Source organism: Aythya ferina (assembly GCF_964211825.1).
Source record: "Aythya ferina genome assembly, chromosome: 12".
Taxonomy (NCBI): domain Eukaryota; kingdom Metazoa; phylum Chordata; class Aves; order Anseriformes; family Anatidae; genus Aythya; species Aythya ferina.
Window position 1 is genome coordinate 1,841,901 of NC_140308.1, and position 24,050 is coordinate 1,865,950.

The 24,050-nt window shown below is 58.6% G+C and overlaps 1 protein-coding gene across 1 annotated transcript in view; it reads right to left on the bottom strand.

The window, feature by feature from the left end:
- ZNF469 (zinc finger protein 469) overlaps window positions 1–24,050 on the bottom strand; it is a 232,243-nt gene that overhangs the window by 6,832 nt on the left and 201,361 nt on the right. The window contains exons 9-10 of the mRNA XM_084533035.1: window positions 19,921–19,991; window positions 230–16,433 (exon numbers count right to left, since the gene is read on the bottom strand). Of these exons, the coding sequence (XP_084389161.1) occupies window positions 3,664–16,269 (12,606 nt within the window). The 5' untranslated portion in view covers window positions 16,270–16,433; window positions 19,921–19,991 and the 3' untranslated portion in view covers window positions 230–3,663. The remainder of the gene's footprint in view (window positions 1–229; window positions 16,434–19,920; window positions 19,992–24,050) is intronic.

A 24,050-nucleotide genomic window follows, 5' to 3' on the forward strand; every position in this document is an offset into this window, starting at 1 on the left:
GTGCAGACAATCTTTCCCAACCCCATGCCCTGCTGGAAGCCCCAAATTCAAGGCTGGGGTTTGGGTTGGGCTCAATGATCCTTGGGGGTCCCTTCCAACTCAGGGTATTTTAGGGTTGTATCATCTCTTGGAGCTGTTTTTTTTTTTTTTTTTTTTTTTTTTTTTTTTTTTTTTTTTTGGTGGTGGTGGTGTTTTTCTTCTTCTTATTTTTTTTTCCTATTGGTTTCACCCCCAGGAAAATTCCCTCTGCAACCCTCCAAAGTTTCCCTGGGGGCCACATCTCCAGAGCTGGCACGTGGGGAGCACCGCGCCCCCATCCCGCTCGCTTCCACATTTTCAATTCGCACCCTTAAACTCGTGCAGGAGGCAATGGGTGCACGTGTCCCTGGCAAGGGAGATGTGGGGGCCAGGATTTAAATGCCTGCTGTGCAAGGAACGGCCAGATTTGACTCAAGAGCAACAAAAAAATCTCCAGCCCCTGCTAGCAGCGTGACAACCATGGTGGATCCCGTTATCCGCCCGGCACGGCGGAGAGGCTTAAAGCACCTACAGCTCGGAAACTTGGATGCAGGGCTTAGAAGAAAGGGCAGCTGGGTTCGGGGGGGAGCTCTAAGAGCAAACAGCAGCTGGAAAAAAGCCACAGCAGCGAGGATCAGCAGGGCTCATCCTTCCTCGCTGGCATCATGCTGGCGGGGGCCTTGCAATCCGCCAAGTGTCAACGGCGACGCGCGCGGGTAAATGCAAGACTCAGCAAACTCCGGGGCTTTAGGAGCTGATGGAAACTTGGGGGGGATTTTTTTTCCATCTCCCAGCTTGGAAGGGAAAAGGAAGAATTAAATATTCCAGCTGTGGCTTTAGCAGCTCGGGGAGCTGCAGGGAGGATGCTGGGCTGGTGCTGGGGCTCGTGGCAGCGCGCAGGGGGAGCGGTGCCTGGGGTGGGCATTGCTCGGGGCACGCAGGAGGAAGGTCGGGGCTGCTTCCAAACGGCATCCCCGCACCTTGCCCACCACAAACTTGTTGCTCCCGGTGGGATTTTATCCTCCAGGTGCCCTCGTTACGGAGCTGGGGGTGTGGGAGAGCTGCAGCAGCAAACCGGAGTGAAATATTCCTCTCCCCGGTAGGGCTGCAGCCCCGGTGAAATATAGGAGAGAGAAAACATAAAAGTCCCATTTCCAACTCCATAATATTTCCTGCCAAAACAAAGTAAAATGTGCTGCTTTAAATTTTCTGCAAAATTCTTTTGAGGTTATTTTTTTCCCTAAATTAAGCCATACTAATTATTTTCAGCCGCTTTATCTCCACTCTGCAACACACCAGGAGGGTGCAGGCGGCAAGCATTTTAAGCCTCCATAAACAAAAGAGTAGTTTGGAAAATAATTCTATCAATTAATCAAATTAATCCTGCAGTTTTAGTTACAAGCCCCAAGTGGCAAGGATTCTAGCCCGCGGTTATGAGCTATCTCTCATTGACAGCGTTTAAATGTTATGATTGCAACAGTAATTAAAGAATATAATATGCCCGGCTTTGTGTCAGCCTCCTACCTCCAGACCTCAGTGCGGCGCAGCAGAGGTCAGCTCGAGGACAAATTGGGGCTGACCAAGCTGGGGCCCCCCCCGGATAAGGCACCCGTGGGGCTGTGCCACAGCCAGGGTGTGAAATGCGCTGGGGTGCTTGTATAGGAGGAAGGGAAATGTTAGTAGGGTCTGCTGGCCATCCCGTGGATGTCCCCGTGGTGGGGACCAGGGTGTGAGGATGCTGGGGATGGGCACCGTGAGCGGGGACACCAAGCCCTCCTGCAGCTGCTTCCCACAGGACACCACAAAAATGTGCCAAGAGTCCTCCTGCGGCACCGGCAGCATCGTGGCCGGGTCAGGAAAGGGGCCAAGAACAGGGCTGGGGTCGGGCTGTGCCAGCACAGCCGGGGAGAAGGAGCCCACAAACGCCACACAAGACAGGGAAATTCTGTGAAAATATTGGAATATATTTGAAAAGATTAATCAGGTGTGATTTTACAGTACCACCCCATATTTTCATCTCATACTTTATTTAACAATATTAAAGAGGCACTTTAAAAGCACACATACAACATCATAAAACGGCGTTTCCTGCTCTCTCTCTGCTTCTCTGACAAAATATCAAAATAAAAACTTTTGACATAACACATTGCACCCAAGGTAAATTACCTACAATATTTTTATACAATACGAAGAATCGTAAAGGTACATATTAACAGAATAAAGCCTCTTTTTTTTTTTCTTTTCTTTTTTTTTTTTTTTCTTTTTTCTTTTTCCTTTTAAATCTGAAACAAAACAAAACAAAAAAAAAAATTGCAGGACAGACGCAAAGTACTCTGACTGTTCATATCACATCAGTGCATTACTTCACCTCCTTGACTTGGGAGTATTTCAATAGTATTTAGTTATCTTCCATGTCCTCGTTTGCACCTGAGATTACTTTCCGGTTCAGAAGTTCGGTTGTATAACGTGCTTGTCCAGCGTGACGTAACCTTCGCGACACTACGGAGTACCAGCATACAGGATTTTCCCTAACCTTTGATTTTCCTGCTTTGTTTTCTCTTCCAGGTAACGGCTACTTCCTAACGGTTCCCTTTTATTTATCTTATTTCATTTTTATTTATTTTTTTTTCGATCAAGGAAGTCTGTATTCACATTACGAAATAAGAATAGCACCAGTAACTGCATAGTAAAAAGCGGATACCTATATAGCCACTAACTCAATACAGTAAGATAGGTTTAGAAGTTATACCGTTGAGGGCACTCGGCCAGTACCGGTGCGGTGCGGTGAGTTGGCACAGTTTTGTCGTTGCGCAAAAACCAAAAAAAAGAACAAACAAACGACCCCACGTGAACAAAAACAACAACGAAAAAAACAACAAAACCCCCCGAAAAACCCTAAAACACAAGAGTTTGTCACAAGTGTAAAGGTGCAGTTTGCTAGCGGTGGCAGCTCTCCTCCGTGCACATCACCTACAGTGGTCAAAGGGTGGCAGCGGCGGTGGCCGCGCTCGGACAGCTCGCCGGCTGCTTCGGTATTCTCCTGACGACGTAGAAACAAATCCTTAGGGATGGCTGTCAGAATATGGGACACTTGATGCTTAATTTAATTTTTATTATTATTATTATTTTTTTTAATTGTATCATCTCTTAGGCCAGCTCCCAATTAAATGAATTGTACGGGATTATTTGTGCAAAATCTTCAAAAAAAAAAATTGGCTTTCTACAGTGTACTGCACCTTATGAATAAGACGTCTACGGAATGAAGTTCATCTCTTCAAGTACTTTGTACAAAGATAACACAGACACAGCCTCAAAAGGGTCTGAGATTTGCAAGTATCCTTATAACCTCAGCACTTCTGCAATAAAGCATTTGCTCTTGACGATTCAGTCTGCCCAAAGCGATTACAATTTCAGTTCATGAAAATCATCAGCAACATCAAAGTTCTAGCATTTGCATGATAAATCAGGTGAATTAAAGTAGATTAGTAGACACAAAGCAAACTATTTCACAGAGGCTGCAGTGCAAGTTCATTTAAGCTAGACAGAAAAAATCATGCTACACAAACGAATTTAATGCTTTGATAATTTCTCCCCTTGCAAACTCCGTGAAAGCAGCTGCGGATCACCGTAAGTCACTTCCATAAATTACTCTGAAGTCTCTCTCCTTAAAGGGATCTTAAAGCTGGTTAATTTCTGCCCGAAGAGTTGGCTGAGCAGGTTGTTCTGGGACTCGGCCGTGCGGTAGCTGGCCGAGCCGGCGGGCTTGGTGCCGCGCGCGGGGCGCGGGCTGTGCAAGGAGCCGCGCGGGGCCGGCGCCGTGCCCTTGGCCAGCACCTGGTGCAGGCTCTTCCCCAAAATGGCTTTCCTGCGCCGCACGTCCCCGTTGGCGTGCCGCAGCTCCCCCTTCTTCTGGTTGCAAGTGTCCAGGACCATCTTCTTCAGCTGGGTGCCCATCTTGGGCTTGGGGAGCAGCCTGTTGCCGTGAGCATCCCTCCTCCCCGGGGACAGGGCAGGAGTTTCGGCGATGCTCCAGTCGGCACGCTTCAGCTCGCCGCTGCTCTCGCTCCTGCCCGGGCCCGGTGCCCGGCCTTTCTTCTTCTTCCCGTCTCCCTCCATGTTCTCCCGGGAGCCGGCACTGCCCCGGTGGCTCAGGGACTTGTGCTCTTTCCTCCTCTTGGGGTGAAGCTTGGCAGTGTGGCCGGCAGAATCTCCTCGCAGCTGGTGGCCGGAGGATCTGCTTGGGTTGCCACCGTGGTCCCTGGTGCCAGCGCTGCTCTCCTTGGTGCCACCATCGGGCGCGGATTTGTCCTTTGCCACGCTGCCTTGCTGGCCCTCCTCGGGAGCAGCCTCACCACCAGGCTGGTTCCCCGTGTTTTTTTTCTGGGAGGCCGAATCTTTGGCAGCCCTGTTCAGTGCAGGAGATGCTGTCTTGTCCTTCAGGGGCAGGGGCTGGTGGGCAGCCTCCGGAGAAGTGGCTTTGGATGCGCCTTCCCAACAAGAGGCCTCGCTGGTGCTGGGGTTGCCCCATTGTGTCCTGTGGGTCTCCTTGGCCGGTGGAGCCTCTGCCCCTTGGGAAGGAAGCTCCGAGACCTTCTTGGCAAGCTGGAGAAATGGGATTCCATCCACGGCATCGGTGGCTGCATCAGGGTTTTCCAGCCCCCCCGCTATGTATTCGTCTTTGTTGCTTGCGCTTGTTCTTTTATGGGCATCGGCGTAGCCGCGCTTCTCGGTGAGGTGTGGAGGAGACAGCTTTTGGTCTGTGGCTTGGCTGCACGCTAACCCAGCCAGGTCAAGGCTAAACCCGGGCGAGTCCAGGAAAGGAAGCGGTTTCCCATCAAACGCTCCTTTCTCCAGCTCCTCGATGGAGAGGGCAGCGATGTGGCCGAGCTCAGCACCGCCGGCCGCAGCCTGCGGCAAAGACGGGGAGAGGCAGGGTGGAGGCGGCAGGGTGTCGAACTGGGATTTCTCCATCTCCACCAGGAGGTCGGAGAAGTCACCCACCAGGTCTTCGGTTTTCACGGGGGGTTGGGGCAGAGGTGCTGCCGGGTCCCTGGGTGCTCCAGGGAAGGGCTCAGAAGGAGGCTGGAGGCTGGGGCTCGCAGGATCCACCAGCTGCAGGTCACCAGCGTGGCCCAGGCGGTCTGCTGAGGTGCCGTGGGGAGCAACCTTCCTCTTCTTGCTCGGCGGCACGCCGTCCTCCCTCACCTTCTCCCTGCCCTCTTTGGAGGCAGCGCCGGGCCTCATGACCCCTCTGAATTTGAAAGTCCTGTTGCTGCCCGCAAGGTGCTTCTCCATGTGCCGGTCGTACTGCTCTTTCTTGGAGAAGGTGTAGTTGCACATGCTGCAGATGAAGGACTTCTTGATAACGTGCATGACGTCGGCGCAGAGCTCGCAGGCGTACAGCGTGGTGTGCTTGATCTCCTGCTCCTCCACTACCCCGTGCTCCTGGCTGAGGTGGTTTCGAAGCTCTTTGGTCTCCTGGTAGAACATGGGGCACTTGTGGCACAGGTAAATCTTCTGCAGGCTGTGCACCACTAAGTGCCGCTGCAGCTTGAAGGGCTTGGGAAACTGCTTGCCGCAGTGATGACAGTCCCTGGAAGGATCCTTGCAGTCGGGGTGCATGGGGACAGATTTCGGGGTGCCTTCGCTTTTTGCTGGGTGCTCCGGAGACGGACTGGCAGATGCTTTGGAGGAGCTGGGTGCAGGAGGCTTCACCTTGACGCTGCTGCTCTCCAAGGGCTCTTTCACCGCCTTGACCTCCTGCTCCGGAGGCAGCTCCCTGGGGCTCCTGCTCTCCCTGCTAGGCGTGTGCTTGCTGCTGGGCTCGGCGTGCCGGGAGGACCTGCTGGGCTTCCGACACATGATGGTGTTGAGGAATTGGGTGACGGCATCGTTGTCCTCACCGAAGCAGGCCGGCAAGCCCATCACGGATTTCTGTGCTTGTCCCTTGCGAGCGAACTGGGTGGCGTGCTCGCGGAGGTGCTCGTTGTACATCCAGACGTCGGAGATCTCCTTCAGGCACATCCCGCAGGCCCACAGCCCGGCCTTGTTCTTGGCGTGCTTCTCCTTCAGGTGGTCCCTCAGCTGCTCCCGCGAGCTGAACTTGCGCTGGACGCACATGTAGCAGGTGGGCGGCGGGGAGGGGTTGTGGGTGAGCTTGTGGAAATCCAGCTCCCCCAGCGTCAGGAACCACTGGAAGCAGACTTTGCACTTGTACTGCTTGTCCTTGGCCTTGATGGGGATGTCGCCGCGGTTTTTGCCCAGCTTCCCATCTTCTAGCTTACTTCTGCCGTGCTTGCTGTGCTGCCCCGGCTTCGGCTTGAAGCTTGAAGCGCCATCGTCCCCGCTGCCGGGGAGCTCTTCGCAAGGACCGAAGAAGCACACGTCCCTCATTTTCAGCTTGGCATTCAGCATCTCGATGTCGATGGTGTGGAATTCGGGAGAGCCTGAATCTTCGCTGCTCTTGCCATCGTAGGGCTCCTCCGCCAGGTCGGGGGGCTCGGAGCTCGTTTCTCCAAGCGAGTGCTCGTTCTCCAGGCCCACCGGAGCCTCAAACATCCCCTCGGCGGCCAGGCTCTCTCCTTCCTTCTCCAGCCCGGCCCAGATGCTCAAGCTGGGGCCGTTGTCCATGTGGCTGTTCTGGCACAAGAACGTTAGCACGTTGTCCTCCAGGTCAGTGACATCTCTCCCAGGGCTGGCCTTCTCGCCGTCCGAGCGCAGCGCCGTGCTGGCGGATCCACCGGGACCTGCTTCCCCGCTCCTCGCCTTGCTGCCGTGACACATGTTCAGCATCAAGGCGTCGTCGATGGAGATGGTTTCGTACTCGCAGGGGTCCTCCCTGGTGACACAGAAGGAGCCGGTGTCGCTGAGGTCGGACGCCAGTCGGATGGAGAAGAGGTCGATGGCACCCGCCGGCCGCAGGCTCACCTCGGTGACGGGCTTGGGCTTCTTGCTGCGCTTCCCATACACTCGCGTGCACTTCCTCCGGATGAGCTGCTCGTCTCGGGGGAACAGCTGGGAGAACGTGGGGTCGTCGTCGAACAAGCCCTGGAGGTCGGAGGTGGCCGCGTTGTCCCCATGGTGCTCCCGGCTCGGGGTCAGCTCTGCCTTCGCCCAGCGCTTCGGCTCCGCAGGAGCGGGGCTGGCTGCTGGTGGGGTCTGCAGAGCTCCATGCGTGGGAGCCTTTTGGGGGGTTTCCAAATCATTTGTCTGCACATTTGGTACCCCTGGGGAAGGTGATGTGACACCCCCTGGGGCACTGCTCCATTTCCCAGCGCTGCTGCCTCCCGAGCTGCCTCCTGTCTCAGCCTCCATCTCCTCCGTGCCATCACGGTGCTGCTCCTCGCCTACCTCGCCCAGTCCCTCCTCCACTTGCTTCACGAACCCCCCAACCCACGCTCTGCAAGCCTGCGTTCTTTCTGCTTCACCTGGCTCTTCCTCCCCCTCGGGACAGGGAGCCGTGCCCGTTCCTGGCTCCTTGCAGACCTCCTCTGAAGGCACCATCCTGTCGCCCGGGTCCTCCGCGAGCTCGGCTGCGCACGGGGACTGCTTCGCTTTTGGAGGGGATGAGTTGGGTAAATTTTGTTCCTCTGTGGAAATGCACCCGCCTGGCTCACGCAGGCCCTCCGTGACAGCGGGCAGGCTGGGGCTGAGGGCAGCAGGGGCAGGACCTGAGCTCTTCCCCAGCTCACAGGGACCATCGGGCTCGTGTCTGCTGGGAAATGCCTTTGCTTTTCTCCGCCTCACTTTCCTGTTCAGCTTCCTCTCGGAATTGCCATTTACCCCTCCGGGATCTTTGCTCTGGCTCCTCCTGCCCTTCTCCCCCTTCCTGCCCTGCCTCCCTGGGTCCTCTCCTGCCCCCGTCTCTGCGTGCTGCCCCTTGGCCTTCACCTCCCTGTGCGCAACACGCGTGCGGTGCAGCTCCTGGGACACCTCGAGGGATATCACGCTCAGGTCGCTGAGCACCCTGCTCACCACCTCCTGCATCTGCGCGCTGGGCTCCTTCTCCAGGCCCGTGCACATTTTCTTGGGCGTGTGTTCAGCAGCATTTGGCACCTGGGAGCCGCAGGTTTTCTCTCTGACAGCCTTCAGGCTCCTCCTGGGGACCTTCTGGGCTGCCCTCGACGTCTCGTCCGCAGGAATCAAGGTGGACCTGGGAGTCCTGCCTGGCTTCACCTGGTGCTTGACAGCTTTGTGCCGGGTCAGGCCAGGCTTGGAGCGGAAGGAGGCTGAACAAATGTCGCAGGTGACCTGGAGCCCGTTGGGCTTCTTTTCTTTCTGCAGTTCGTTTTGGGAAGGGCTTGGGGTGCTGTGACTTGTGGTGCCCTCTCCTTGGCCCATGTTATTTAGCACGCAACTCGCAGCTTCTCCACTGTGCTCAGCCCTGTGGCTCGTGGGTTTCTCCCCTTTTAAACTCTTTTCTCCGATCTCTGTGGTTTTGGAAGGATCACCAGTTCTCACCTCTGCTGCCTCTGAAGGCTGGTGGCCATTTGACTCGGCAGGACCAAGATCTCCTGTCCTTTTAAGCCCTCTACAGACAGCAGCTGGCACCTGCTGAACAACAAAACCATTGGACAAAGCCTCCGGTTCATTCCGATGCTTATTTCCATCATCACAGCAGTTCTCAAGCTTTTTCTCCCGATTTAGGTTCACCTCTCTTTCTGTGAACACCAGATCTGTGGTGGGTTGCGTTGGGTAATTCTGGGTTTCCAGAGGAATGGAGTTAATGACCATGTCGGTGATGGTGCACGCTTGGTTTTCCCTAAAATGAGATCCTGGCAGCACGACACCAGCACTTTCGGGCCCCTCTTTCCCACCCCGTTTGTGGCTGAAAGGCGAGCAGGGAGGCGAGCCGTCCTTCCTGCATGGCTCCTGGGCACCATCCACCTCCACGGCAGAGCCCACCAGGGCATCAGCGCGCAGAGGAGCGCAGGCTCTCGCCATCCCTTCTCTTTCAGGCTGCCCATAGCTTCCCAAAACACCTTCGGGGGACTGGCGGTGACCGTCCCCACCTGCCTCTGTCGGCGTGATCCCGCAGTGATGCAGCAGGGGGGGAAAAGCAGGGGTCCTGTTCCATGTCCCTTGCTCTGTTGGGCTCGGGGTGGGGTGGTGGGTGTGATTGCCATCGGCCTCAGGAGGACATCTGGTCACAAGGAATGAGCTCGAGGCGTTCAGCGGGGACCTGCTGTATTTGTTCTCTTCCGAGAGCTGACTGCCAAAGCCGGGGGATTCTCCTCCCTCGGTCCCACCACTCTGCAAGTATTTGGGGTGAGGAAAACCCATTGGCGAGGGCAGGCTGGCCAGAGATTCACCTGCGTAATGACAGCCGTTGGGGGACTTTTTCTTACCATTTCCTTCTCTGGGAAGCTTCGCATTTAATTTTGTGTCCTGCAGCAAACGGGGATGCGTGTGGGGCTCGTTGGAGGGGCTGAGTGTGCTGGTGGGGCTGGCGGGGGCACTGCCCGTGCCCACGGAGCCTGGTGCCTGCTCGTCCCGGTCAGCTCCCCGGCACCACGCTCTGCGTTCAGCCTCGTTTGTTCCCAGCCCCGCTGATGTTGCACTGCCCAGCGTTTCTTTCTCCATCAAACCACAGCTTAAATGGGATTGCTCATGTGTTTTAAATGCCAAGGCCGCTTTGTTTTTATCTTTACGCTCCTGCTCTTCCACGAGCTGATCAGCTTTCTTTCCTTGCCCTGGCGGTGGGGTCACCGCTGCGTTTCTTAGTGGCGAGAGGTCATTTTGCTCTCGGGAAGCACCATCTGCACGGATATTAATGTCATTTGCCTCCTCGTCTTCATTTGCTAAGTGCTGCAGCTCCGCCACATTATTTTGCAGCTCCGGGCCAGCAAATGTGGATAGTTTTGCACCGTAGGAGCCCACTGCACTGAACGGCTCCAGCTGCCTGCAGGCACCGGGGAATGGCACAGCCTCTTTAGCAGGGGCAGAGACGCTTTCTGCATTGCCAGGGACGTCCCCTTCCCCTGGGGCAGGGCGATACGCCTGATTTTCACCATCACCACCCTCCTCTTTCTGCTCCTGCTGGCCCTTGCTGGCAGCAGCGGGGTGGCCGGGGGCCAGCAGCACGGGGAAGCAGGGCATCAACAGCTCCTCTTCGTTACTCTTCACCGTCCGTGCCACGAAGAGCTGGAGCTGCTGCAGCGGGTTGGCGTCCTCGGAGGCTGATGTCCTCTGGGAGCTGCTCTCCTTGGGCAGGCTCAGCATGTGGAAGAGCAGAGCTTTGTGCTTGCTGGCTTTGTCGCCGTGCCCGGGGGCTGGCAAGGCTGCGGGGCTCTTCCTCTCCTCCGTTTCTTCCAGCAACGCAGACCCTCCGCCATCCCCCTTGAAGTCCAAGGAGCTTTTCACCATTTGGGGTTCCTTGGACTTGCCGAAGGGTCTTTCTTCTGCATCTGGGACCTCTTTGATGTGAGGCGAAAAGGGGAGGTCCATGGCTGGACCCGGCTGGAAGCCGAGCTCAGGGTTATGGTTTGGAAGATGAGCATCGAACTTCTCCAGCTCTGCGGCATCACCGAAGTGCTCACCCGGTTTCCCTGGCACAGGGAAGCTCTCTGCACCCTGCTTGCATGGCAGGGGTGGCAGGGTGTCCTTGTTGGCTTCGGTTGCCTCCCCCATCCTGGCACTGGGGACAGCAGGAGGGCTTTTTGCAGGGGGGTCCGTGTAGATGGGCACCTCAGCTGTGTCCGGCGCGCATGGGTTGGGTGGGCTTTTGGAGGAAGACTCATTCTCCATCCTTCTGGGGCCACTTCCCTCGGTGGCCACAGCTCCCTGCAGCTGCTCCCCGCTCTCTTTGGGGCAAAACCCATCCGAGGAGGGTGGCGTGCACATCCCGGCATCCAACGAGCCAAACGCCGCCGCGGGTCCGTGCCAGGGCTCCCTGCCTCCCTCGTAGCCACCACGGGCACCCGTGACCGCCGGCTTCTCGCCCCCCAACCTTTCCCCAGCACAGATCTTGGTGGCCAGGAGGCTCGAGGTGCCCAGCTCATCTGCCATGAACAGCCCCTTCTGGTGGCCCTGGTCTGCAGGCAGGGGTGGGAAGGGCTCGGCCGCAGATCCCCGCAGGGGTGCAGTGGGGTGATGCTCACCCTTTGGCAGGGCGGTGGGCGCCTCGCCGCTCAGCTTGCTGGTCTGCAGCTGGCTCTCCAGCTCCGTCACCAGACGCTTGATCTCCAGCTCGTCGTCAGACATGTTATTGATAAAAGCCACGTTGTAATCCGTCATCCTGTCCGGCAGTGGCAGAGGCAGCTGGGCAGCGGGCACGGCACCCTCCTCGGGGAATTTTTTGGCGAGTGGCTTGTCCACCGCCAGGCCGTGGAAGTGAGCCATGTCTTCTGGCAGCATCGGAGCCACCTCCTCCATCAGGGACCAGTCCTTCTCCGGCATAAACGGTGGGTAGGGCTGCTCGAAGGGCAGCGGCTTGCTGGGGGCACTGCTGGGGCAGGCGAAGGCTGCCACGTAGCCGTCCTTGCCGGCGGACACGCTCTCGTACAGCGGTGAATCGAACTCGGTCACGGGAAGCTCTCCAAAAATCGAGGAGGAGTCAAAGCTGAGAGGGGAGGAGACCTTGGTCTGTGGGGTCTCTGCGGTGTAGGGGGAGATGCTGGCGTGCTTCTGCTCAAAGGAGCCGGTGCCGATGTCCTCCCGGCACAAGTACATCTCATCCATGTGCGAGGACCCCAGGGCTGGGGGCTTCGAGAAGAGGTTGGCATCGTAGTGAGCAGGAAGGGCTTTGGGATCGAAAAAGGCGCTGTCACCACCGACGTACGGATCGGGCGCCTTGGCAGCCAGCATCATCCCCATCGCATCGCCCCCAAATGGGGCACCTGGTGTGGCAAAGCCCTTCCCAACGTCAGTGACCCCGTGCGCCTTCCCATACTTGCTGCCTGCTCCCGAGAAGGCAGTGCTGGTGCCACTGGGGCTGGGCTCGCTCCTGGATGGAGCCATCAGCTCTTCTGCGTGGTACTTCACTGTGTCACCCGTGTAGGGGGCAAACTGCTGCCTCTGGCCGACCATCGCCAGCCCGGCCGAGTCCTGAGCCTCCAGGCTGCCTTCTCCTGCCTGGTTTGCTGCTCCTCTGGGCTCTTCTGCCTCCTTCTTATGGGGGAGCCTGATGGGGCTCCTGCCCGAGGTGGCCGTGCTGGGGAGCTGCCCCTCCTGGCTCGGCGGCAGTGGCTCCTCCTTTGCATCGTCCCCTGCAGAAGCATCGGGTGCAGTACTTGGATGGGACCTGGGGCTTGCTAGCAAAGGTTTGGCTGAGCCAACCTGCCTGGTCCCCCGCGAGACGTCCTCCTTGCTTTTCTGGCTCTTCTTTGGGCTCCTGTCCTCGGGATGGCCCAGACCAGCCCGTGGTGTCCGTGCCGGGCTGCCCGAGTGCCTCCTCCCCGGCACGACTGCCTTCTCCCCCACCAGGTCGGTGGGACCAGCCTCGGTGGCCACGCTCACACTGGGATTGCTGCCCGTGGACGACTGGCTGCTCCTCCTGCGTGCTCTCCCGGCACAATCCCCCTTCTTGGCAGCCTCCGGACTGGAGACCCTCCTGTTCCCCGGTGCCTCCCTTTTCTGGCGGTCTCTCCTCCGGCTGTAGCTCCAGGCTGGGTCTTTCTCTTTGGCTCTCTCGCCTCTCCCCGGGCGTTTCTTGCTGAAGCTGTATTTGGCTCTCCCCATAAAGGCTGCCCCTCGCTTCCTCCTCCCGCGGAGCCTGCTGCACGCTGCCCCTTCGTCCTCCGAGTCGGAGACGTAGTCGTACTCCTGGAGCCGGCCCTCCTGGCTGGGGGGCTCCAGCCTCTCGTGGTGCAGGGGGGGCTGCGCCTGCTTGCTGCTCTTCGCGTGCAGCTGGTGGAGCTTGTTCTTCTGCTGCACGATCTTGTGGATGAGCTCCTTGCTCCACGTCCCGCTCCGGGGCTTCCTCTTCTTCCCTTCCTTCATGGAGAAGCGAGGTGGCTTGGAGCTCTTGGTGGCAGCGCCCTGCCCGGCCTCACTTTTCATCTGAGGCTCCTGGCTGAGCTTTTTGGGCTGCTTTTGGCCGGAGGCTGACCTGGAGGACACCGGTGGGACGCTGTTCTTCCTGCCCACCCGCAGCCTGGCCGTCCTCTCCTCCGCTGCCGGCTCCATCCGCTCGGCCTCGCGGGCCACCAGCCGCCGTGCCGCCCTCCCCTTGTGGCCGTGCTGCTTTCCTGCTCGTCTCTTCGCCCTCTCCCCCGCCGTGTGGCTGTCCTCATCACAGTAACCCTCCTTCTCCTCCACCACTGCGTGCCTGGGTTTGCTCTCCGAGGCCAGGGCTTCCTTCGCCTTGTGGGACGCCCCGCTGCCGGCGGCCTTCATGCCCGTCAGCTCCTCGTCGGCAAACACATCTATGAAGCTGCTGTCGATCTCTGGGTTGTCCGACTGGTACCCCAGGCCGTTGAGGGCTTCGGTGATCAGGCTGTCCAGCTTGGCATCGTCAATGTCCAGGTCGGAGGCGGTGAGAGGCAAGGAGCTGGCGGCGAGGCCGTTGAAGAGGCCGCCCTTCAGAGCATCCTCCTTGCCGTCGCTCTTGCTTTCCCCATCCAGCAGAAACTCCTCGCCCTTGTTCAGCGCCAGCAGATGTGCCTGGGGGTCTGGAGACAGCGGCAGGCTGGCCCCGGTGGTGGTGGTGGGGGGCTTGGGGAGTTCGGGGGGCAGCCCTCGTCGCCCCTCGGTTACCCGAGGGGGGTCCTTGGCCTCGGCGTGGGGCGCGGGGTGGGATGCGCAGAACTGGCGGTGCTCCAGGAAGGAGGCCAGGTTGCTGTAGTTCTGGTCGCACTGCTTGCAGGTCAGCAGCACGTCCAGCTGGTCCAGGCTGGCACTGCTGAGCGAGCCGGCCAGCAGGTGATGGGATGCGTAGGGCGGCGGCGGCGGCGGCTCCCCGTCCAAGCCATCCAGGCAGCTTTTGGCCACCTCCGCGCCCGCTTTGTGGAAGGGGCTCTCCGGGGAGCATTTCAGGAGGTGGTCGTCCTTCAGGGCGTCGGGAGGGAAGTGGAAGGGCTTGATGGAGTCCTGGGGGTGGTAGTGGAGCGAGCCCGAGGTCAGCACCTCGGAGGGGTGGAAGGTTTTGCTGCCCTCCTTGGGATGGCAGGGGTGGTGGAAGAAGGGCGAGGGGGCGAGCGCCCCGGATAGCTGGCCGTCTTCAAAGCTGGGGTTGAGCGGGCTGCTGGACACGGGGGACAGCGAGGAGCAGGTGCTGCCACAAGTGGGGTTGGGGACAGGGGATGGCAGCGGGGACCCGCAGGGCGAAGCTGCCACCAAGGCTGACGGCGGCAGGACCAACGCTGAGCCCGACGAGCTCCTGGAGGGAGGAGGAGGCGGCCCCGCTTGGCCCATGCTGTAGAAGAGGGCTTTGCTTCTCGAGTCGCAAGCAGGAGAGGCTGGGTCCTTGCCATTTTCGAAGGAAAAAGCTCCTGTCAAGCCGGGGTCCCCACGCTGCGCCCCGAGGCTCTCCCCCGACAGGAGCTTTTTGCCGTGATACCCTGGGGAGCTGTTTAGGGGGGGCCCTTTGTGGGCTTTGCTGCCCGGCCACTCCGGCGTGCCGAGGGGGAAAGGGAGCTTCTGGCCGCTCATCTGCCTCGACAGCTCCATCCTGTTCTGGCCGGGCACCGCAGAAGCGAGGTGTATTTGCTGCCAAGGCATCCTGGCGTTTTTCTGCCTGTGCTGCCTCTGCTCGGGGCCAGGCTGGCACTCGAATGAGAACTGGCTTCCAACAGGGTTTGAATAAGGTGCTGAGTTCTGCTCCATGGGAGAAAACGCCTTGGCGGCGCCCTCCCAGGCTTGCACGAGCCGGGGGTGGGTGGGCGCCGTAGTGGGAACGCTTGTCTCGAAAGGCACAGGTCCTGCGCTCGCGCTGCCCGCGGGGGAGCTGCAATAGGCTTTGCTCTGAAAGTGCACTTGGGAGAGGGAGTTTGGTGGCATATTCCTTCTGAGAGGGCTGCCCGGGAGCAGCAGCCGCGGGCTGGGCACACTGTCTTTGGCTGAGGCTTGCCCCTTACCGACTGGCTTTGGCACACTAGGCGAGTGTAAACTAGACGGAAAAACAGCTTGGTTTTCTTGGAAAGTGCTTGGGTTTTGGTCGATAGCACCAGAGGACGAGAGAGCACCGCTGGGGTCGGCGGGGTGCTCGCTCCTGCCCTTGTAGCACGGCAGAGGGCCGCGGTGCGGGGCGGGCGGCGGGGCCAGCAGCGGGGTGGGCACGCCGTACAGCCGGCCCGGGGGGCACGCGCCCTCGAAGGACCCGATGCCCGGAGCCTCCTCCTGCCACTCTCGGGGGGACGCGTGGAAGCTGAAGGCGCCGTGAGCCGCCTGGCCGGCGGCGAGGGCCACGTCCAGGTACTCGGCATCGCCGCGGTACGGCTCCTTCCCCGAGTCGTGCAGCAGCTGGAAGGGGAACTGGAAGGGCAAAGCGCCCAGCGCGTGGCCGCCCGCCTTGCCGCCCTCGGGGAAAGAGCTGGGCTTGACCCCGTAGCTAGCACCTGCGAAGCTCTTCTCCGGAGAGGGCCACGAGCTCGCCCCGTTCGCCTGAAACTCTAAGTAATGTAGCTGCCCATTGGTGCCGGGGCTCTTGAGGGGGATGCCGGCGGGGGGCTGCCCTTTGGGGCCGTGGGGCGGGCGCGGGGGGCCGGCGGGTGGTGAGGTATAGTTGGCGGAGGTACGGCCGGCGGTGGCCTCGGGGAAGCAGCGGCCGAAGCTCAGCTCCTCTTCCTCGGGGACGCCGGGCACGTGGAAGCGGTAGCTGCCGGCCGCGGGAGCCCGGCTGGTTTCGGGCACTTTTGGGGGGGTCACTTTTTGCTGGGGGTAGGCGATGCCGATGGTGGGGCTGGGGCGGGCGCTGGCGATGCTGAGCCGGTAGAGCTGGTGCTGGCCCCTGTCGCCCTTCCCCGCCCGGCGGCTGCGCTCGCGGGCTCTGCCCTTCCCCGGGGGGGACTGGGGGCTGCCCTTGATGCCTCCCCAGCCGCTCTCGCCTGCGAATTTGGGCTTGTTGTGGAGGGACTTGAAGTCGATCTTGCCCGCCTGCTGCGGCCGGATCACGGCTTCCCGCTGGCTGTGGGGCTCCTTGTCCTTGGTGGCGGGGAAGGGCGATGTCCCCTCGCCCCCGCCGGGCTGCGAGCCGCCGCCGAGCGCCCTGCCATCCTTCTCGCCGCAGCCTTCGAAGCCAAAGTCCTTGTCCTGCTCTTTGGGGCCAGCCTCAGCGTCGCTGATGGTGTAAACATGCTGGGTCTCTCCGGTCATGGTAGCCGGGGAGGGGGGCTACGCAGCCCCTCTTGCCCGTCCTGCTGCCGGCTCCTGCCCGCCCGTCATGGCACGGTCCTGCGGGGCCGGGTACGGGGATGGGGACGGGGTGGTGTGGGGTCCCGGGTGGCAGCAGGGCTCTGCCGCATCCTTTCAGCCCAGACCTGGAGAAAGGAAGAGAAAAACGGCAGGGGGTGAGCAGTGCTGGGGGGCAGAGGGGATGTGAGGTGGGGGGAGACTCTGGGACCCCTTCCCTTCGTGCTGTGATGGGGTGAAGCTTTCGGTGTGTCAGAGGGTGCTGGGGGAACATCACACCTTCACCGCGAGCTGCTGAGCCAGGCACTTTTTTCCTCCCCGGGAGGCTATTTCTGGGTTCTTCTCAGCAGCATAAGCAGAAAAAAGATGACAGAAGAGCTCCACCTACGGATTACCGGGAAGGGCTGGCGGCCGGGCTGGGAGCCGTGTCCCCAGGGGGGCCCCCACGTCCCAAATCTGGCAGCCAAGGCCGGAGGGATGACGAGTGCCCTCTCGGCACCCCAAAAATCAACCCCAGACCCTCAGGGCTGGGCTCCTGCCAGAGGATGGGGTTGTTTCCCAGCCGTGCTCCCCACGGCCACAAATTATCCCTGCTCCGGATTTTAGGTGCTGCTAAGTAGCTGAGGGTGTTAGAAAATCAGTCGGGAATTTACCAGCTGGTTTTACAAGAGAGGATCTGTGGGCATTAGGCAGGAAGCAAATGTCAAGAGCAGCTTTTAAAAAGCCCTTAAATTTTAGCCCCAGACATGGGTTACATTAAAGAAAAAAAAAAAGAAAAAAAGGAAAAAAATGAAGGAAGGAAAGAAGGAAAAAGGCAACTCCCCTTTTTGAAGATTCTCTTTTTAAGGAAGTGAAGGGATTTCTTTCTTTTTCCCTACTAAAAACACCTTTTTAGGGTCCACAAGCCTCGTGCTGCAGGGGTCGAAGCCACGTTACTGCCCTGAGCTTGGGAGGGGGCAGCAGGCTGCAAATAGGGGCGAGCCGCAGCTCATTAGCGTTCTGCTGATTAGCAGTTCTGTTAATTACCCAGCCCCGTTTCCACGCATGCCAGCTCTGCCTGGTGCTACACAGCCTCGGCGTTCCTGCCCGGGGAAGATTGGGGCAGAAAATGAGGGTTTCTGCAAGAAAAAGCGAGCGATGTGCTCCTGCAGCTCGCGGTGCCCCAGCCCTGCCCGCGAGGATGCTGCAGGGAGGTGGCAGCAGGCAGGGGGACGTTTTGGCCACTCGGCGAAGTGAAACAAAGCCCGGCGTGATGCGGGATGTTGCGCTGGCCAAAGCCAACAGAGCCCATCGGCACGCGGGGCTTGGGCTGGCAAAACAACGTGCCGCTTATGCGCTTCGAGCTGCAACTGTAAAGCCTGTTTGCTGCTGCTGCTGCTTAAATTTGCAAAGGCTCCTGGCCAAGATAACATAACCAAGGCCAGGGCTCGCTCCCTTATCACAGTCGCACTCTTTCAGCCGCATAAAGGAGCCATTTTTTTCCGAGGAAAGGCTCATTTGTGTATCCGAAAAGCTGCAGCGTGGGCACGGCGAGGGCTGGGGATCGCAGTTGTGATGGTGCCGAGCGCCAGGAGAAACAAACCCCGCGCTGGCAGAGGAGTTTGGAGGTGGGGAAGGTGGGGAAAGAGGAGCTGGTGGCACGCAGGAGCTGCTGGAGAGCCACGGGTGCCGGCTGCTGCGCCGTGGTGGTGGCAGAGCCTCGGCAGGGCATGGGGCGAGCTCACCCCATAGATGGTGCCTGGGATAAGGGCAAGGTGTAAATTAAGGTTTTGTGCCCCAAAACGGTGGCTGAAGCATCCCTGCAGCAGGGCTCGGGGAATCTGTCCCCACTGGTGGTGGCCCTGGTGTCCCACTGTGCGCACAGGACCAGCACTGGTTGTGTTCCTCTGGCTGTTTCCTCTATATTTATATTTATATTTATATTTATATTTATATTTATATTTATATTTATATTTATATTTATATTTATATTTATATTTATATTTATATTTATATTTACTCTCAGCCTGCTCCTCTGCCTGTCTCTCAGCTGGGCCCAGGCTCCTCTTTAGGTTTTAATTGCTTCAGCTGCTGGAAGAGGAGCTGGGAAGCGACAAGACAAGGGCAAAGGAAGTTTGCATGTCCAAAATGACTAAATAAAAAGTGATATTTCTTAAAAGACACCTGGCTGGTGGGGAGTCTCCGCCTGCTGGTGTGTGGGCTTTGGCTAAGCGTGGTGGGGACGTGGCCACCATGGCACAGAGCAGCGTCCATCCCACCTCCCCTGCATCGTCCTGGTGGTTCTTATAAATGCCAATCCTGGCAGCCCCTTTCCTGGAGAAAAGAGCCGTGGGTGCCACCAGCTCTGCTCTCAGCCAGGGACACCACGAGGGGACCACAGCGTGAGGACCGAGGTGGCCACCACGTCCCCAGCAGCTCCTTTGGGGCTCACCTGCCCCCCGCTCCAGGACACGGCGGCGAGGGAGCAAACGGCTGTGCGAAAACCCCCCAAAAAAAGCAAAAAAGGAAAAAAAAAACCTGCAAAAAGCTGCTGAAACAAAGCGGGAGGAGAGGGCTGAAACCACAGCGCTGCCTCTGCAGAACCCCGCTGCGGCTCCAGCCTTGGGCCAGAGGGACAGGGAAGGAAAAAATCTCGTGCCCTGCAGCGGGATGGGAGGACGGAGCCACTCGGGGCTTTTGGGCAGCCCTGGGTTCAGCTCTCGGCTCGGCGTCTCCCCTGCGTGCCCTTGGGGAAGTCATTTAATCGCGGTGACTCAGCTCTCCATCTGCACATCGCCCAGATAAACGCTCCCCCTCGCCTATCTGCCGCTTGTATCGTCTGCTCAGATTATCGAGGCAGGAACTGTTCTTGCCATTTCGATGGACGCTGCCCGGCACCGCGAAGCCCTGATAGGGCTGGGAGGTGCGTGGGGCTCGGCGCAAGGGGGTCCTGGTTAGGGTCGGGGGGGCCCGGTTGGGGTTCGCCCCCCCCTGTGGGTAAGCAGCGAGCCCAGAATTGGGGGCTGCTACCTTGGGGGTATCGGGGCCAGAGGCGCTGTGCTTCCTGCAGCCACAGCTCCCAGCTGATGGAGGTGGGTGTGGGAGCAGGTGGAAAGAGAAATTGCAAACCCAAACGGGCTGCATCCTCAGGGAAAAGCCACGAGGCAAGGCAGGGAGCACAAAAAGAGCCCGTGTGTGTGCATTTGCCCCATGTAGGGGCATTTTAGTGCTGCATGAAGGGCACCCATCCCATCCCATCCCATCCCATCCCATCCCATCCCATCCCATCCCATCCCATCCCATCCCATCCCATCCCATCCCATCCCATCCCATCCCATCCCATCCCATCCCATCCGCACGGCTCAAGCAGCCGCCTCTGACGGCGAGGCTTTGGCTGGGGCTGTGAAAAATCCCTTCCTCTTGTGAACTGGCCCCTTCTCAAAGCCGGGGCTGTTTAAACTTTCTGTCTCATGTGGCCGGGCTGCAGTGGGGCCGGGTGGCCAGAAAAGCAGCTGGGGAGGTCACAGCCTCGGGGGCTGAGCCCCGGCATCGCCGCAAGCAGGGATTCGGGGGTGAGGAGCTGAGCTCCTGGCTCCCAAAAATAGCATCGGATCCTGCGCCGTCAGCTGGCCGTACCTTGGCACCCCTCCGCCGCTCCGCTACTGCCGGGACTCACTTCCACCTCCCATGAAATATGAATTTCTTGGCTGCAAAGGAAAGAGAGAACTATGTCAGGAATCCGTGTTTGGCTTGGCTGCCGGCACCGTGGCTCCGAGCGCCTGGGCTGGGCTCTGGCAGGAGGCTGTGGAAAGGAGGGGTTCCCTCCCCAAAAACGCCCTGCCACGGCCACACCGAGCTGGGTGCCCGCAGAGCCAGAAAACCAAAGTGGGGATGGAAAAACAAAGGGTTTGTGTCCTCTTCTGCATCTCACCCCGTTCCCTGCATCCCACCCCATCCCCTACATCCCACCCCATCCCCTACATGCCAGCAGTACCCCCTGCATCCCAGCCTGCAGGCTCCTCGCTTGTGTTCCTACTTGGGAATGGGGGAAAAGGGCACTTTTACAAAGTTCAGGGGGTTTTCAGGGGTCGTTATTTCCCCGACAGCTCCTGGTCCAGCAGCAAAGCGCTGTGCCTGCTGCTTGGGCAAACCCAGCAGCAGCTCATCCCTCGGACATGAACCTGCCAATTAAAGAGAAAAGCACAACGGGGCCGGTTCCTGCGTGGCACAGCAGGTGGGAGCATCTCCTCGGGAGGGACACGATGCGTCCCTCATCCCTGCTTGTCCCCAAGGAAGGAGGCTGGGGACTGGGGTCAGCACCACGCTGGGGAGCGAAGGAGAAGGTTTGGTGACAGATGTGCTTTAGCTGAGAAAGGCTGGGGTGTCCCGTGAGGAGAAGCCACGGGATGCTCACAGCATGGGGGGGCTGAGCACTGGTGCCGAGGCTTGAAAAGGACCTGGAGGGGCTGGAAGTGATGCTGGTGTACACACACACACACACACGGATGCTTTGGTCTGGCTCTGTCAGGGCGAGGAGCACCGCAAGAGGCCGTTTCCAGCAGATTTTTTTTTTTTTTTCTGGCCAGATGAGGAGCTGGAAGGTTATTTATAAAGTTAGCTTCTTGCTCACGATGGTCAAAAATTGATTTTCTGGATCCGAACAGCTTTGAATTTCCAAGCTGGTGAGAGTCCAGCTTTCAATCTGGATCCAGATTTCGCGGAGTCCTACTCCTTCCTCGGCCTGCTCTCACACAGCCTCCTTCCAAACGAGCCGTGGGCACGTCCCTGCGCCGAGCCGAGCAGCTGCCCGGGCACCCCGCGGGATGTGGGGGTGCTGCATGCCAGGGTCTCGGCGCCGTGCCCAGGCTCCCTCCCAAATATCCGTGCCGCCTGAGCTGGAGGTGCTGGCAGGTCTGGAAAACACCCCCCAGGGCACCTCGGAGGCGTCCCACGGATGGAGAGGGTGGCGGAACGAGAGGAGGCAGGGAAAAGGGCTCAGCCCTGGCTGGAGGTCACCCCAGCATGCTGGCAGAATAAGAAGGGATGGGTGGATCGAGGCAACCCAGCAAAGAAAATCCCGTAACGCCCAACCCAGCGCCCACGGGAGCCTGGAGGTGTTGGGTGTAAACCAGCTGCAGCCCACCGGTCCCATCGCAAGGCTCAGCCAGCAGCTGCTGAGTCCTTCCCAAAGGCAACAAGCAGGCTGATGGCAAATAAATGGTTCGGGTCTGTTTTGGTATGGGCAAGCAGAGCCCTCCGAAGTGCCTGATTTCCTCAAGAATCCCACGGAGGAGGCACCTGAGCACCTCCTCTCGCCCTGCTCACCAGGACTGCGTGGGTTTAATCTCCTCCGGGGATCAGCAGAGGGGCTGGGACTGACAGCAGCATCTTTGTGGGGCGGTAATAAAGAATGACTATTTTGACATTTATTTAAGAAATATTAATCTTTCATTTTCCTTCTAAATGCTCCTGTTTGCTAAGGAACTATCTGTTACCTAAGTGCTCCGATAAATCTTCTAAGGTAAAATTACATGTTAGATGCTGCCAGAAGGGTACATTTAAGAATGCTTCCCAAATTATCAGCTGCATTAATCTTAATTACTTCGGTAAAAGTAGAGTCTGGCATTAGGGTGAACTAAATTGAACGGGTGTTTGTTTGTCTTTATCATATCACATATTTGAGATCATTTAACAGGACGCAGATAAGAGGCGCGGGGCAGCGCGGGGCAGGGCAGCTGCCTGCTGAAACCGATGGCTCCGGGTGACAAAGAGCAGCCAGGAGGGGACCGCAGGAGCAGCAGGACCTGTCTGGGGCAGGGCAGAGGAGCAGGGAAAAAAGAGATTTAATCCAAATTAACTCCTTAGGCACTGCTTGGAGTCATTAAGGAAGAGCAGGAGGCTCAAAGCTGGCTGGTGCCCCGCCGAGCACGGTGTGGGGGCTGCCGGAGAGCACCGGGGCGCGGGGTTTTTTCTGCATGGATCCACCCCGTTTGGATGAAGGAGGCACGCCTGGATGGGACCGGGCTCTTGCTGAGTGCTTTGCTAAGTGCTTCGGGGCACAGACACGGAACTAAGCGCGGGATTAAGCGCTCTCGTTAGCCAGGGCCTTGGAGAGGTATCGAGTGCTGTGGCTGCGCAATCGCTGCATCTCCCCAGGTCTGCGTGACCCGGGCAGATCTGCTATCAGCACAGAGTGAGCTTGCATAAGCCAAAAGGGGCTGGGGAGGATTTTCCTCTCCCTTTTTTTTTTTTTTTTTAATATTTTACAAGACCTTCTCCATCCACACCCCTGTGTAAACCATGACGAACGCACAGCTGCTTAAGGGGAGCCGGGGGAAGATGGTGAGAGGTGACGGCGCGCGCTCACGGAGGTGCTGGTGGGGGACCAGGTTTTGGGGAGCCCTGCTGCGACACCCAGGTGCCCCCAGCACCATGGGACAGGGAATGAGGCCAATGTCACCAGGCAGGAGCTGGGCTATCGGCGCGGCACGTTGGCTGCATCCCCCGTCCTGCTTTCCCGAGCTAGGGCCCCGCTCTGCACTTCCCGCCCAGCCTGTCGTGACCCAAAAAAAAAGGGGAAAAAAAAAAAGAAAAGAAAAAAAGAAAAGGCAATGACACCATTCCCAGGCCAATATCACATTTCCTTCCTCCCGGCAGAGCCTGGGTCTGCTCCAAGCTGCCTTCCCCTCCGCTCCTGCTCACAGCCCTGGTCAAACAGGGACAGGAAACCCGAGAGCAGATGAGAACATCACCGTTATTTTCACCCAAGCCTCATTTATCTCTGTGTCCTTTTGGCATCCTTTTTGTCCCCTTCGCTCCACGGCACGTCTGCTGCAGCGGCTGTGCTGGGGTTTGGGGGCCCATGGCCATGGTGCCAGTGTCACCCTGTGCCCCCTCCTGCCGTGCCCCAGCCTCTCTGCAGTGCCACCAAGGTCTTTCTTTGTGCTGGTCCCTTTCTCACCAAAGCCCACACGGGATGAATGTGGTGCTGGCACGCACCCGGGTGCACCCGATGAGCTAAAATCAAGCCCCCCAAACTCTCCCAAACCCAGCCAAGCTGCCCTATATCCCTCGGCGTGTTCCTGCGGCACCAGCAGCGCTGGCTCTTCCAGCCCCTCGCCATCGGCATCGTCGCGCCTGAGCCGTGCTGGAGCCAGGTTTGCCGCGGGAGCGGGCGAGCTCTGGTGGAGCAGAGATCAGAATCCGCCCCGCGCTCACCCGGCCTGCTCTGCCTTTGCATAGTCACACACACATCCATTGCTCCGAGGGAAATTAATTGGCTCGTGGCAATTAACACAGCCACAGACTTCAGATGAGGTGGGTGCCGTCTCCAAGCTCCTGGTTCCGCCCTCACTGGCTGCTGCGGCTCCTCAGGTGCTGGGAGTCCCCTTTCCATGGGCAAGTGGCTGGGGACAGCACTGGTCCCATCCTTCCCAAGTCTATTCCGCTGTCCTGTGCAGGACGGGTGACATCAGGTGGCAGTGGCCACCCCAGCCATGCCCATGTCCCCCCCAGCAGGGTCACCCCCGTCCAGCCCGAACTCGTTACCACAGGATCTGATAGGAGGAGACTTCGGCTAGATTTGGGGAGCTTTTAAGCTGTCAACTTTCCTATAATTGTTAGCGATGTTTTAAATAAGCTCTCCTCTGAAATTTTTGCTTCTGAAAGACAAGATTAATGAGCATTTCCTTTGGGGGTTTATTGCGCTGTTAATTATTCTCTTCCAGAAATTTGGTTCAGAATATTATCAGCTTTTTTTTTTTTTT